This window comes from Achroia grisella, unplaced genomic scaffold (genome assembly GCF_030625045.1).
Source record: "Achroia grisella isolate CSIRO2021 unplaced genomic scaffold, CSIRO_AGI_Agris_v1 utg702, whole genome shotgun sequence".
Classification (NCBI taxonomy): Eukaryota; Metazoa; Arthropoda; class Insecta; order Lepidoptera; family Pyralidae; genus Achroia; species Achroia grisella.
The window spans coordinates 1606094-1621864 of record NW_026712999.1 but is presented as its reverse complement, the minus strand read 5'-3'; the positions used below and the strand labels follow the sequence as shown (position 1 = coordinate 1621864).

The 15771-nt window shown below is 35.6% G+C and overlaps 1 protein-coding gene across 1 annotated transcript; it reads left to right on the top strand.

Moving 5' to 3' along the window:
- Positions 1-7007: 7007 nt before the first annotated feature.
- LOC131850113 (mucin-2-like) lies at positions 7008-15204 on the top strand. The gene is made up of 8 exons (XM_059200281.1): positions 7008-7463; positions 8065-8349; positions 8869-9386; positions 9462-9713; positions 9862-12010; positions 12102-13254; positions 13343-14541; positions 15097-15204. Exons 1-8 carry the CDS (start codon positions 7008-7010, stop codon positions 15202-15204), a joined length of 6120 nt encoding a protein of 2039 aa, XP_059056264.1.
- The last annotated feature ends 567 nt before the right edge of the window (positions 15205-15771 follow it).

Sequence of the window (15771 nt, the reverse complement as noted above, 5' to 3'; positions counted from 1 at the left end):
TTCCCCACGAGCTCGGAGAAGCACCTGCACCCTCTCTGGCATACTGTCGATCAGTTTACTGCAATCTTCCTTGCTTACCTCATTCCAGATTCTCTGAAACTTAGCCCACATCTGGTCTTTCTTTTTCGGTCGTCTTGGGTCAATTGCAAGACGAATCTTGACCTTCTGCCACATGTGCTCGATTGGATTCATGTCTGGAGATTGCGGGGGCCATGCCAGAACCTTTAGACGCAGGTCTCGGAGACATTTTTGGGTCGCCAAAGCTGTATGCTTTGGGTCCTTATCGTGCTGAAAGATGACGCGTGACTTTTCAAAGCCATACCATTCAATGGTCTGGAGAAGTTCCTCTTTAAGGATGCCTTGAGAGAGCTCCTATTTTATCATATTTCCAATGATCCTAGTAATATATCCGGGGCCATCGGCAGTGATACAGCCCCATACCATGATATTTCCTCCGCCATGCTTCAGCGTCGACTCAATGATGCGGGTCTCTAGCGTTTTACCTGGTCGTTTCCAGCACCACTTGCGGCCATCAGAGCCCACAGATTGACCTTCGTCTCGTCAGAGAAGATGACCCTACGCCAATCCTCCACCGTCTAATGGCGGTACATCTTAGCCCATGCTAGCCGTATTTGCCGAAGACGCTTCGTTAAAAGCGGCTTGCGGATTTTGTTACCAGATCGAAGCTTGGCCTTCTTGAGTGTCCGACGTATAGTTTCGGGACTTGTGGAGACGTCCATGGCATTGGTAAGGTGTCGTTGGACCTCTACGGCAGTATCCATGGCCCCCGAAGTGATAAGCCTCACCACATACCGGGCACTGGACTCTGATAACTTCCTTGGGCGCCCTTTTGAGGGTGGGGCAACAGCGGCGCAGTGTTCTTTTCGTATCCTAGCAACAGTAGACTTACTCACGGAAAGTTCTTGGGCCACCCTACGGGTGGATACGCCTTCGTTAATTCGCTTGATAACTTCGGATTTGAGGGCAGGAGAAATAGGCTTCATGGTCAGCAAGTTGTATGAAAAGTATTGGATGAGAGAGGGAGGAAGTAGATATATTTCCAGTTAGCTATTCGAGTGTTTTTATCTTCAGTGGATAGGTAGATCGAACGGAATATCACTTATATCGCGAGATTGTCCTAAACGGTCAAAAATGCCCCAATAGTTTTTATATTTCACAGTGGCATAAGTTCATAGCCAGCCAATAGTAATTCATCATTGGCGGCTTATTCGAAAGCCAAGAAGCAGGGCTATCACATACTAGCAGTTCAGGTTTATTAATTCTATCCTCATATCATAACAGGCGATGGAATGCGAAATGGTCAAACATTGGGGCATTTTTGTGAGTCACTGTATATAATTATTTTTTCTTGACAAGATTGCGATATTTCAACAGTGAATGCTCTTTACTGAAATATTACGTAATTATCCATTATCATTTGAATTAATAGTCTGATTAAATGGACAAAGACATTATTTAGATATGGAAGATAATGTAGATAAGCATAGTAGCCGTAGTGATAAATGTTATCGCACGTAATTGAGGAAAGATTATTTCTTGACATTTTATTATTATTAAAATAATAGATAGATGTTTAATGTAAATTGATAATCACTCTGCAGGGGAGATAACTCTCCTTGTTACGTGTACATACATACCTAATATCCACAATTTTTTTATACATTTGGGATTGCAAATATAGAGACGGCCTATGTATTGGTAAGTGGTAACGGCCAGCAATATAAGGATACAAACAGTTCTAATATAAAGAGGTTACATAATAGATTATGTTATGATGCCCATTATATTTCCACACGACTCCAAACTCAGGGGCAATATCAGAACAGTGTTAGGGAGAGGCCTGGATCCTAGATCCCCTCTTGTATAGTGCAATCGAATTATTTTATCCACTACATTATCTATTTGGATGCATCCATTCCTGATCCTAGAAATCAAACCGGAACACAGGTTAAAAGGCAAAGATAAAATTAGGTGTACTACTAATCCAGTAGAGTTAATATTGAAATTAGTATTTGTAAAATAATCATAATAAAATATTTATCTAAAGTATTACTCTGTAAATTAAGTTTTTTTATGCTTTTCGTCAACTGAATATTATGTATTAATAACCTCAATCATAGTTATAAGCACAAAGTAGTTAGTAAGATGTTCTATATATCTTTAGAAATACAAAGATATCCTTGACTTTGCCAAAGAGGCTCCTCATTTCCGGCCTCCCAATTATTTCTTCTGATTAATTACCTGCATTTGATATTTCAGCAGAAGATTTCCCCGGCGACCTGGTGATTTCTTGTACTTTATTGCTCAACTTTATTCGTTTGGTTTGTATGGCATTCTTATCAAGTATTGGCTTGGAGTTTTACTTATATTCTAAATGTGAGTATGGTAGTTTGTTACGTTCTGCCACCTTAACGAGTTATCAAATGACGTGTAGATGGATACTTGTTAGATTTTTATTACTATTAATCAATACATAGAATAATTTTGCTACTTAAATATACAAAACTTCAACTAGAACGAATGTACATATATATTATATACATTTTGAAACAAAACCTAATGGCAATACGAAAACCTCAGTAAAAACTAATAGATATTCTTTATAAAACTAAAGTACTCAGTTTTAGCATAAAATTAATACTGTACAATATTAATTCGGAGTCTTCTCAAGTATCGAAAATATAACTTTAATCTTAGGGGCTGCAACGCGTGGGTATGACTATTTTGCAGTTATTGTATAAATAACAATTATATGTGTAACGGCTCTAATTTTTATGTGATTTCAATTAGATCCATAATCTGTTTGCTTATTTTCCAACCCCAGACGGCCTCGGTGGTCTAGCACACCCCTTTACTTTTGATGGTCGCGGGTTCGATTCCTCACATGGAGCAAACGGTCTGTGTGTTTAGTATGTATTTTTAAAAAAGTATGTAAAAGTATTTATCAGTTATTTAGTACTCAAGACACAAGCTCTACCTATCATGGGACTATATGAATCTGTGTTAAATGTCCAGTGTTGTTTATTCATTATATCGTGTCTGTTTCACCATGTTTTAGATTTGTGTTCACAATCCCAATATCTACGTAACGAGGCAATCACGCTTCTTTGATGGCACGGCAGTGCGTGCCTGCCATCTCGTGAACATTTCGCATTTTTCTTGCAATTCGTGGTTCGATTTAAAAAGTACACGCATGTGTTTTATTGTAACGGGGAGAGAGATGACATGATATAGGTACTGTCAAAAACAAATGGTTTGACTTTTCTGAATGTATATAAATGTATGTATGATATTTGAATATATATAAATAATCATCATCATCTGCTTCTTCCTTATCCCATTTATTTGGGGTCGGCGTAATATGTTTTTCGCTTCCATTCATCTCTGTTTGCAGTCATTGCATCATTTACTTCCTTTCTTACCATATGATCTTTCACACAGTCCATCCATCTCTTTTTTGGCCTTCCTCTGCCCTTATAACCATCCACATTCATTTCTAACATTTTAAATAAATAAAAACATAATATGACATACAAAGTTGCCCTCTTATTTTACCGTTATCATTACTTCGTGAGATTTATGTGAACAAGTAGATACATTTAGATACCATTTCCATTGAATACGATAAGAAGTAATGTACAAATAAGAAATAAAGATTATTTCATATAAGTCAAAAATAATTCTTCACGCTAGAACATTAATAGGATATCCCATAGAAAACAGCGCTATTGGCTTGCACCATTATTTAATTACAAATATAGGCATATTTAATATTAAATATTTACACATAATTAAAATTTTTAGTCAAGGACGACTACACAGATGTAGAAAGTTTATAAAAAAAACTCCCTATAAGTTTATAAAAATAACTGCAAACATGTTACTCTGTTAAATGTGTTCCACTTCGTTAAGTTGAGATAAGGTAGTGAAATTACAGGATTGGAAAGAATGACATCTTAATCCTTAGGAATGGTAACGTATAAGTGAAACCTACAGATAATAGAATATCTACAAAAGTCGTCACATGATAACGTGATGTGGTCTTATTCATGTATCTAGATAACAATTACTAACTAGCTACATTCCGTGACGTAAAACCTTATTTCACAGGGTCGGTGACCTGGCAGTGTAGCACACCGGCTTACTTCCGATGGTCACGGGTTCGATTCCTCGCTCGGTACAAACATTTGTATTCATGAGTATCGGTCTGGGTGTTTTCTATGTATAATATGTATATATCTACAAAAAAAAAAATCTCTGTATTTGTATCAGTTATCTAGCACCCATAACACAAGCTTTAGTTAGCTTAACTTGGGTTTAGATGGCGCTGTGTGAATTGTCCTGAGATTATATAATAAATTTTACTTTTAATAAATTTTATTTATATGTATAGATGTCTAGATATTATTATTTAATCTAGGTCTACGTCTAGGTAGATTTTATTATTTAATTGCTGCATTTTTTTTCCTATTTTAAACCGAATGTTTAAAAATGTAAGTTTCATTGAATTGAATAAGATATCGAAATACTATTCCATTGCTAATAAGATAGCCGAGAAACTAACTGATAAGTCTTACGTATTATATAATAATAATATTATTATTAAACATTTTAAAAATTTAGATTACTTATAAAAACTCCTGTAAAGTATTTCATGCTCCTCCGCACGCAACTCCAATAACTGTTTTGGGTGTCGTCTACATCGTACCTACCATAATAATTAATTTGTGACCGTCTGTTTGTATTTGCAGGTATAATAGCCTTTCAGTTTTCAATAAACAATTCAAGCCTCGGGTGGCTGTCGGTAGAACCGCAAACTTTGAAATATAGCAAAGTAAATGGTGTACATAAAGTACGTATTCATAAATTGCCGGCTTGTTTGAAAAAGCGGATGTTTCTTGAGTACCTATTTACACTAACAATATTGCAATATATTTATTAATTTTCTAATGTGAGATTTTTTTTCGTAATATTATATATATACGAAAAAATAAGTAATTGCTTACTTACTGCTACTACCTTTTTTATTGATTTGGTTTACTATCTATTCCAACTTAAAAAGTCAAAGAATCACCAATCAATTTATATTTCTTAATGACTCTCTGATGGACTAATTAAAGTAATCCAGGAGTAGGTTCGCTCGTTGCTACAATAAATTCAAAATATCTTCGTGAAATTTAAATAAAATTTATTTTTCTCTCTTTTTATAATATTTATATAAACTTTGTGAAATAAACAAATGTTGGCGCTTAAACGAGTAATGTGGGAACACAGTGGAGAGCTGATTTTTTCTTCGTTCACTAAGCACCACATTTGTCTACTAGACGCGTTACACGAATTCCTGTTGTCTACGCTGTAGTTCAGATTTGCTATACTGTTATATAATACTTTTGTTAATAATACGAGTAGTATTTATTCAAGATCTAGAAATCGATTTTTTGTAATAAATTTCTAATAATTTCAATAATTTGTAAAAATAGCCATCTGCTACTGGTGACGTCGTACAAAGTCTTATTCAGAGAAAACTTGTTTGAATAATAGTATAATTGAAAATTGCAACAATTTGTTGATAACAGATGTTCCGGTGTAGAATCATTTTGTGTCATTTTGTTTAGGATTTATATAGATAAGTATATTAAAATTCGTTAATGATGCTTTTATCTTAATCATTTTCGATAAATTGATAAAAATCTTAATACTGTTTACTAGTATTGTTTTTTGATCTATACGTTTTTTAAATATTTTTTTTTTTGTTAATTTATTATGAATTTTCCTGTAGTCGCTTTTTACAATATGAAAGGTTTGACGTAAAGTTATACCGTACCGTACCGTACCGTAAAGTTATTTGACGTGAAGTTTACTGTACTTGTACGTAACCTAAAATTTCAAATCAAAAACAAAAAATAGAAGATGCAATGCAAACAGTACTTATTATATTGTGATTCAATATGATTCCATTATTTCTACATATATGTACGTATGGTTCCGTTCATTATGATCTAAACACATATAATTGTATTTTAAGCACAATGCAACTATGCATTTTCATTTCAGTAAGAGTCTGAATAAGCAATATTATTATTAATAATAATAATAATACAGTACACAGATCTAGCAATAGAATTAAAAAAATAATGGAAAACACACACCAGGAATTATACCAAAAAGTCTGAACAAACACCTAGACACGTTGCATATGTACGGAGGAGCGGCCTCCACAATAGAACTATTACAAAAAGCCGTCATACTAAACACATGCCGAATAGTAAGAAAATTTCTTTCTTCATCACATAACTCATCCATGCTTGGCTAAGGCCCGCGTGTTTGAATATATTACCCCCGTAAAAACGGAGATATAATATATATATATAATAATAATAGTAATAAACTATATTGGCCAATAAAACATAAAATTATATGTATTATAATTAATTATTTTATATGTATTATACATATAAAATAATTATATTATAACAGTATAAGCAAGTTCAGAACCTCTTTTCTTGGAAATCGGTTTGTAATATGTCATAGATAAGCCGGATTATTAGACACGTGCTGTGCCTCGCGGTTTCACTCTCGACCCGCTCATTTTTCTTTTATTTTTTACTGGATTCCTAAGTGTAACAGTGTGTGTTAATAATAATTGACCCTCCTCAAGAAAATGGTTATATATAAATGTAAAAATTTTTTTTTTAATCCCAACCTGATATTTTCAGATACCAAAACTCGTGTCACTTAGCGTCAATTCAATTTTTTTTTTCCAATAAATAGCTATAAAGTTCCTGATTAACATATGCAAAATAGTTTACTAAAATTTATATATTAGTATTGTAATATTGTATCAAACTATATGTGATTAAAGATATATGGTTATGATATAGAATCTTATTGTATTTTAAATAGATACCAGATTACATATTGTTGTAAACAAAATACATTGATATAATTTTTAGTACATATTTGACAGTGTTCAATCATATACGCAAATGGCTAACCATTATAGTATATACTTCCTTATATTGCTGTTGATATGTTCGTATACACAAGGAGATGAGTGCATTACATCGGATTTCGAAGATGAACTTAATGATTTTATATGGGATCACCCAATATGCAACGGTGTCAATAATTGGACGTTGGGCATTTATGATTCCATATCAATACCTCGACCGCATCCATACAGCAACACCTTTCTAAGACCCTCGCCAGCCTCAATACCGACAGCTGACTGCATATCGACAAAGTTCTTCGAAATTACAACCGGTGGTGTTATTGAAGTGAACGTTTATTTGGAAGAAGCTAATAATGCCATACATATTTTAACAATGACAGAAAGTTTACAAGTTATTGGTCAATTGGATTATGGTCCTATGTTTAATAATTTCTCATCTGGTTGGTCATCAATTAGGCTATCATTAAATGCACCATGTAATTCATGTTCCGTAAGTATTCCACCTAATTTAAAATATAATTGTTTCAAATATCTCATTATATTAACAATGTAATTTGTGTTTATAATAAAGTAGGTATGTGACTCGTTATTATCTGGAATGTTCATCATGTCTATAGGCACACTAATAGAAACTACTAGTTTTCCTTAACTATGTCTTCTTTATCCATACCGCGGAAGAATAATTCTTCTCTTTTCTATTTCGATTCTTCTTTTCTTTTTCAAATCCGGTCTGTGAAGGCCTCGGTTATCTAGCCGTACACGGAACACTGCTTTATTTCTGATGGTCCCAGGTTCGAAACCACGCACGGTATAAATAAACATTTGTTTGAATGAGAATGAATGTTTGTATTGATCTGAGTATTTTCTATGTATATTATGTATGTGATTACAAAAAATACTTAAAATGTAATATATTTTAAATATCTATATAAAATCTATTACCTATTGACCTGTGTGAATTGTCTTAGATAATTATTACAATTAGTAATAATACTTTCTAAGAGTTGTAATCACAAATTTTGACCACTTATTTTGCCAGTACAAAGATAAATTTACTAAATTAATAATACATTTCCTTTCTATTACCACAGATCATATTCTTGAGTACGATATGGGAAGATAATGCTGTGTTAATAGACTCGTTTAGATATATAGCACCAACAATAAATGATGATGAATGTAACATTTACGATTCTACTACAACTCCAGTAATATATACTACAACAACAGAAGTGCCATCCACAACTGAAGTGGAAACCACTTTAACGACCGAGGAACCTACTACCACCACTTCAATTGATACTACTACATCTGAGGAACCTACTACAACTCCAGTAATATATACTACAACAACAGAAGAGCCATCCACAACTGAAGTGGAAACCACTTTAACGACCGAGGAACCTAGTACTACCACTTCAATTGACACAACTACATCTGAGATATATCCAGTAATATATACTACAACAACAGAAGAGCCATCCACAACTGAAGCTGAAACTACTTTAACGACCGAGGAATCTAGTACCACCACTTCAATTGATACTACTACATCTGAGGAACCTACTACAACTCCAGTAATATATACTACAACAACAGAAGAGCCATCCACAACTGTAGCAGAAACCACATCACCGACTGTGGAACCTAGCACTACCACTTCAATTGATACTACTACATCTGAGGAACCTACTACAACTCCAGTAATATATACTACAACAACAGAAGAGCCATCCACAACTGAAGCAGAAACTACTTTAACGACTGAGGAGCCTAGTACTACCACTTCAATTGATACTACTACATCTGAGGAACCTACTACAACTCCAGTAATATATACTACTACATCTGAAGAATCTACTACAACTACAGTAATATATACTACAACAGACGAGCCGTCCACAACTGAAGTGGAAACCACTTTAACGACCGAGGAACCTAGTACTACCACTTCGTTTGACACTACTACATCTGAGGAACCTACTACAACTCCAGTAATATATACTACAACAACAGAAGAGCCATCCACAACTGAAGTGGAAACCACTTTAACGACCGAGGAACCTAGTACTACCACTTCAATCGATACCACTACATCTGAAGAATCTACTACAACTCCAGTAATATATACTACAACAACAGAAGAGCCATCCACAACTGAAGCGGAAACCACTTTAAAGACCGAGGAACCTAGTACTACCACTTCAATTGACACTACTATATCTGAGGAACCTACTACAACTCCAGTAATATATACTACAACAACAGAAGAGCCATCTACAACTGAAGTGGAAACCACTTTAACGACCGAGGAACCTAGTACTACCACTTCAATTGATACTACTACAGCTGAAGAATCTACTACAACTCCAGTGATATATACTACAACAACAGAAGAGCCATCCACAACTGAAGCAGAAACTACTTTAACGACTGAGGAGCCTAGTACTACCACTTCAATTGATACTACTACATCTGAGGAACCTACTACAACTCCAGTAATATATACTACAACAACAGAAGAGCCATCCACAACTGAAGTGGAAACCACTTTAACGACCGAGGAACCTAGTACTACCACCTCAATTGATACTACTACATCTGAGGAACCTACTACAACTCCAGTAATATATACTACAACAACAGAAGAGCCAACCACAACTGAAGTGGAAACCACTTTAACGAAGAATAGTACTACCACTTCAATTGATACTACTACATCTGACCTACTACAACTCCAGTAATATATACTACAACAACAGAAGAGCCATCCACAACTGAAGTGGAAACCACTTTAACGACCGAGGAATCTAGTACCACCACTTCAATTGATACTACTACATCTGAGGAACCTACTACAACTCCAGTAATATATACTACAACAACAGAAGAGCCAACCACAACTCCACTTTAACGACCGAGGAACCTAATATATATACTACTACATCTGAAGAATCTACTACAACTCCAGTAATATATACTACAACAACAGAAGAGCCATCCACAACTGAAGTGGAAACCACTTTAACGACCGAGGAACCTAGTACTACCACTTCAATTGACACAACTACATCTGAGGAACCTACTACAACTCCAGTAATATATACTACAACAACAGAAGAGCCATCCACAACTGAAGCTGAAACTACTTTAACGACCGAGGAATCTAGTACCACCACTTCAATTGATACTACTATATCTGAGGAACCTACTACAACTCCAGTAATATATACTACAACAACAGAAGAGCCATCCACAACTGAACCAGAAACCACATCACCGACTGTGGAACCTAGCACTACCACTTCAATTGATACTACTACATCTGAGGAACCTACTACAACTCCAGTAATATATACTACAACAACAGAAGAGCCGTCCACAACTGAAGTGGAAACCACTTTAACGGCCGAGGAACCTAGTACTACCACTTCAATTGATACTACTACATCTGAGGAACCTACTACAACTCCAGTAATATATACTACTACATCTGAAGAATCTACTACAACTACAGTAATATATACTACAACAGACGAGCCGTCCACAACTGAAGTGGAAACCACTTTAACGACCGAGGAACCTAGTACTACCACTTCATTTGACACTACTACATCTGAGGAACCTACTACAACTCCAGTAATATATACTACAACAACAGAAGAGCCATCCACAACTGAAGTGGAAACCACTTTAACGACCGAGGAACCTAGTACTACCACTTCAATCGATACCACTACATCTGAAGAATCTACTACAACTCCAGTAATATATACTACAACAACAGAAGAGCTATCCACAACTGAAGCGGAAACCACTTTAAAGACCGAGGAACCTAGTACTACCACTTCAATTGACACTACTATATCTGAGGAACCTACTACAACTCCAGTAATATATACTACAACAACAGAAGAGCCATCCACAACTGAAGTGGAAACCACTTTAACGACCGAGGAACCTAGTACTACCACCTCAATTGATACTACTACATCTGAGGAACCTACTACAACTCCAGTAATATATACTACAACAACAGAAGAGCCATCTACAACTGAAGTGGAAACCACTTTAACGACCGAGGAACCTAGTACTACCACTTCAATTGATACTACTACATCTGAAGAATCTACTTCAACTCCAGTGATATATACCACAACAACAGAAGTGCCATCCACAACTGAAGTGGAAACCACTTTAACGACCGAGGAACCTAGTACTACTACCTCAATTGATACTACTACATCTGAGGAACCTAGTACTACCACTTCAATTGATACTACTACATCTGAGGAACCTACTACAACTCCAGTAATATACACTACAACAACAGAAGAGCCATCCACAACTGAAGTGGAAACCACTTTAACGACCGAAGAACCTAGTACTACCACCTCAATTGATACTACTACATCTGAGGAACCTACTACAACTCCAGTAATATATACTACAACAACAGAAGAGCCAACCACAACTGAAGTGGAAACCACTTTAACGACCGAGGAACCTAGTACTACCACTTCAATTGATACTACTACATCTGAGGAACCTACTACAACTCCAGTAATATATACTACAACAACAGAAGAGCCATCCACAACTGAAGTGGAAACCACTTTAACGACCGAGGAACCTAGTACTACCACTTCAATTGATACTACTACATCTGAAGAATCTACTTCAACTCCAGTGATATATACTACAACAACAGAAGAGCCATCCACAACTGAGGCGGAAACCACTGTAACAACCGAGGAACCAAGTACTACGACTTCAATTGACACTACTACATCTGAGGAACCTAGTACTACCACTTCAATTGATACTACTACATCTGAGGAACCTACTACAACTCCAGTAATATATACTACAACAACAGAAGAGCCATCCACAACTGAAGCAGAAACCACTTTAACGACCGAGGAACCTAGTACTACCACTTCAATCGATACTACTACATCTGAAGAATCTACTACAACTCCAGTGATATATACTACAACAACAGAAGAGCCATCCACAACTGAAGCGGAAACCACTGTAACGACCGAGGAACCTAGTACTACCACTTCAATTGATAGTACTACATCTGAAGAATCTACTACAACTACAGTAATATATACTACAACAGACGAGCCGTACATCCACTGAAGAATCTACCACTTCATTTGACACTACTACATCTGAGGAACCTACTACAACTCCAGTAATATATACTACAACAACAGAAGAGCCATCCACAACTGAAGCAGAAACCACTTTAACGACCGAGGAACCTAGTACTACCACTTCATTCGATACTACTACATCTGAAGAATCTACTACAACTCCAGTGATATATACTACAACAACAGAAGAGCCATCCACAACTGAAGCGGAAACCACTGTAACGACCGAGGAATCTAGTACTACCACTTCAATTGATACTACTACATCTGAAGAATCTACTTCAACTCCAGTGATATATACTACAACAACAGAAGAGCCATCCACAACTGAAGTGGAAACCACTTTAACGACCGAGGAACCTAGTACTACCACTTCAATTGATACTACTACATCTGAGGAACCTACTACAACTACAGTAATATATACTACAACAGAAGAGCCATCCACAACTGAAGCAGAAACCACTTTAACGACCGAGGAACCTAGTACTACCACATCAATCGATACTACTACAGCTGAAGAATCTACTACAACTCCAGTGATATATACTACAACAACAGAAGAGCCATCCACAACTGAAGCAGAAACCACTTTAACGACCGAGGAACCTAGTACTACCACTTCAATCGATACTACTACATCTGAAGAATCTACTACAACTCCAGTGATATATACTACAACAACAGAAGAGCCATCCACAACTGAAATGGAAACCACTTTAACGACCGAGGAACCTAGTACTACCACTTCAATCGATACTACTACATCTGAAGAATCTACTACAACTCCAGTGATATATACTACAACAACAGAAGAGCCATCCACAACTGAAGCAGAAACCACTTTAACGACCGAGGAACCTAGTACTACCACTTCAATCGATACTACTACATCTGAAGAATCTACTACAACTCCAGTAATATATACTACAACAACAGAAGAGCCATCCACAACTGATGTGGAAACCACTTTAACGACCGAGGAACCTAGTACTACCACCTCAATTGATACTACTACATCTGAAGAATCTACTACAACTCCAGTGATATATACTACAACAACAGAAGAGCCATCCACAACTGAATCGGAAACCACTGTAACGACCGAGGAACCTAGTACTACCACCTCAATTGATACTACTACATCTGATACTACTACATCTGGAACCTACTACAACCCCAGTAATATATACTACAACAACAGAAGAGCCATCCACAACTGAAGCAGAAACCACTTTAACGACCGAGGAACCTAGTACTACCACCTCAATTGATACTACTACATCTGAGGAACCTACTACAACTCCAGTAATATATACTACAACAACAGAAGAGCCATCCACAACTGAAGCAGAAACCACTTTACCGACTGTGGAACATAGCACTACCACTTCAATTGATACTACTACATCTGAGGAACCTACTACAACTCCAGTAATATATACTACAACAACAGAAGAGCCATCCACAACTGAAGCGGAAACCACTTTAACGACCGAGGAACCTAGTACTACCCCTTCAATCGATACTACTACATCTGAGGAACCTACTACAACTCCAGCAATATATACTACAACAACAGAAGAGCCATCCACAACTGAAGCAGAGACCACTTTACCGACTGTGGCACCTAGCACTACCACTTCAATTGATATTACTACGTCTGAGGAACCTACTACAACTCCAGTAATATATACTACAACAACAGAAGAGCCATCCACAACTGAAGCAGAAACCACTTTACCGACTGTGGAACCTAGTATTACCACTTCAATTGACACTACTACATCTGAGGAACCTACTACAACTCCAGTAATATATACTACAACAACAGAAGAGCCATCCACAACTGAAGCGGAAACCACTTTAACGACCGAGGAACCTACCACAACAGAAATAGTAGGTACTTCTTCAACTGGAGCTAGCACCACTGAAGCATTATATACTACAACTGAAGAGCCCACCACAACTGAAGAAACTGTCACAACCACTGATATACCATGCACAGAACATCCAGACATTTGCATTACACATGACTTTGAGGAAGGATTTGAAGACTTCATTTTGGATCATCCAGCGTGTTATGGCAGTGGTACTAACTGGACGTTGGGTAATTATAACTCAGTGTTAATAACCAGACCACATCCAGCCAGTAACACCTACTTAACACATTCAATAGAATCCTTGTTACCAGCTGTGAACTGTATATCAACGTTTGCTTTTGATATGGTAGAAAATGGCACTGTAGAAATAAACGTCTACATCGAACAAGGTCGTAATATTTTAACTATTCTAACTTATGATGGAGTTAATCTACAATTTGGCGCCATGTTATCAGGACTTTCAAGTGGATGGTCAGCAGTTAGGTTCTACTGGTCGGGGCCATCATGTAATTCTTGTAATGTAAGTATCAATAAATTATATAATATTGGATCATCGATATTAACATATTTACTGCAATTGAAACTATCATACCTAAAGTCAGACCAATTCTGAGAATACAAATAGTATAATCCAATTCTGAACCAATTCAAGCATATATTTTATTTCTCAAATTAACTCGAACAATTTCAAACCCGAGACTTTATTCAGACAAAACGACTAAGATGCCATCCTTGTTGCAGTTAAAATAATCGTATGATTTTGCTAAATGATGTTGATTATCACATATTGAAATTAAATCGTACCCATCATTTTTAAACTGCTTTCAGTAGAAGGGTTGAATATAGTTTGATGAATTGACATGACACCTTAATCTAGGCGAAGTTACTACTTACCACCTTGTGGCCCTACAGATTTTTTATCTTTCCAATCACCTAAAAAATATATTGGCATACTATTGCATTCGTGGTACTTTTCTCTAATTTATTTATCTTTCCTAAAGTTAAGCTACAAAAATGTTCCAATCCTTATCATAAGTTATAAAAAAAAATCTTTAATATTGCCATTTTGTTTCAGATTATACTAATGCCTATGATATATGACGAAAGTTTACTGATAATCGACTCATTTAGATACATTCCACCGACAATAGATGATGAACAATGCCAAATATATAATTTATGAAGCGGCTAGTACAATAACATATTAATGAAGTAGATTAAATTCTGCTAAAATACATATAACGTTATTATAACATATTTGATCATTGAAGACGTTTTATTATTAATACTAATATGAATCTTATCTAGAATATGTAAGTATAAATGTATATCTAGACTATATATACGGTATGTCATAATCTGATACATTCTTCACAACTTTTTTCCTCCATAAATCTTTAATTAGATAACTTTCCAAGTTTAATCTAATATAAAAATTAGCACTATACCTAATTTTGATAGTAAAAGAATAATTAAATATCATATCTTTTCAATGATTATAAATATTAATATTTTTTTCGTTATTTCTGTAGTTACAAACAAAAGTTGGTATAAATTTATATGTATGTGCTGTGTGTGATACAAATGTTCAGTAACTATTAAAGAAGCTACATAATATACATCTACCTAATTACATGCATAGTTTATTTTCTGTACTAGATTCTGTAAATATGTATATTTACTGTTTTATATAATTTTATAATAAAGAAGTATAAAAAAACCGACTACTAAATACCTACGTTCTAAAAAA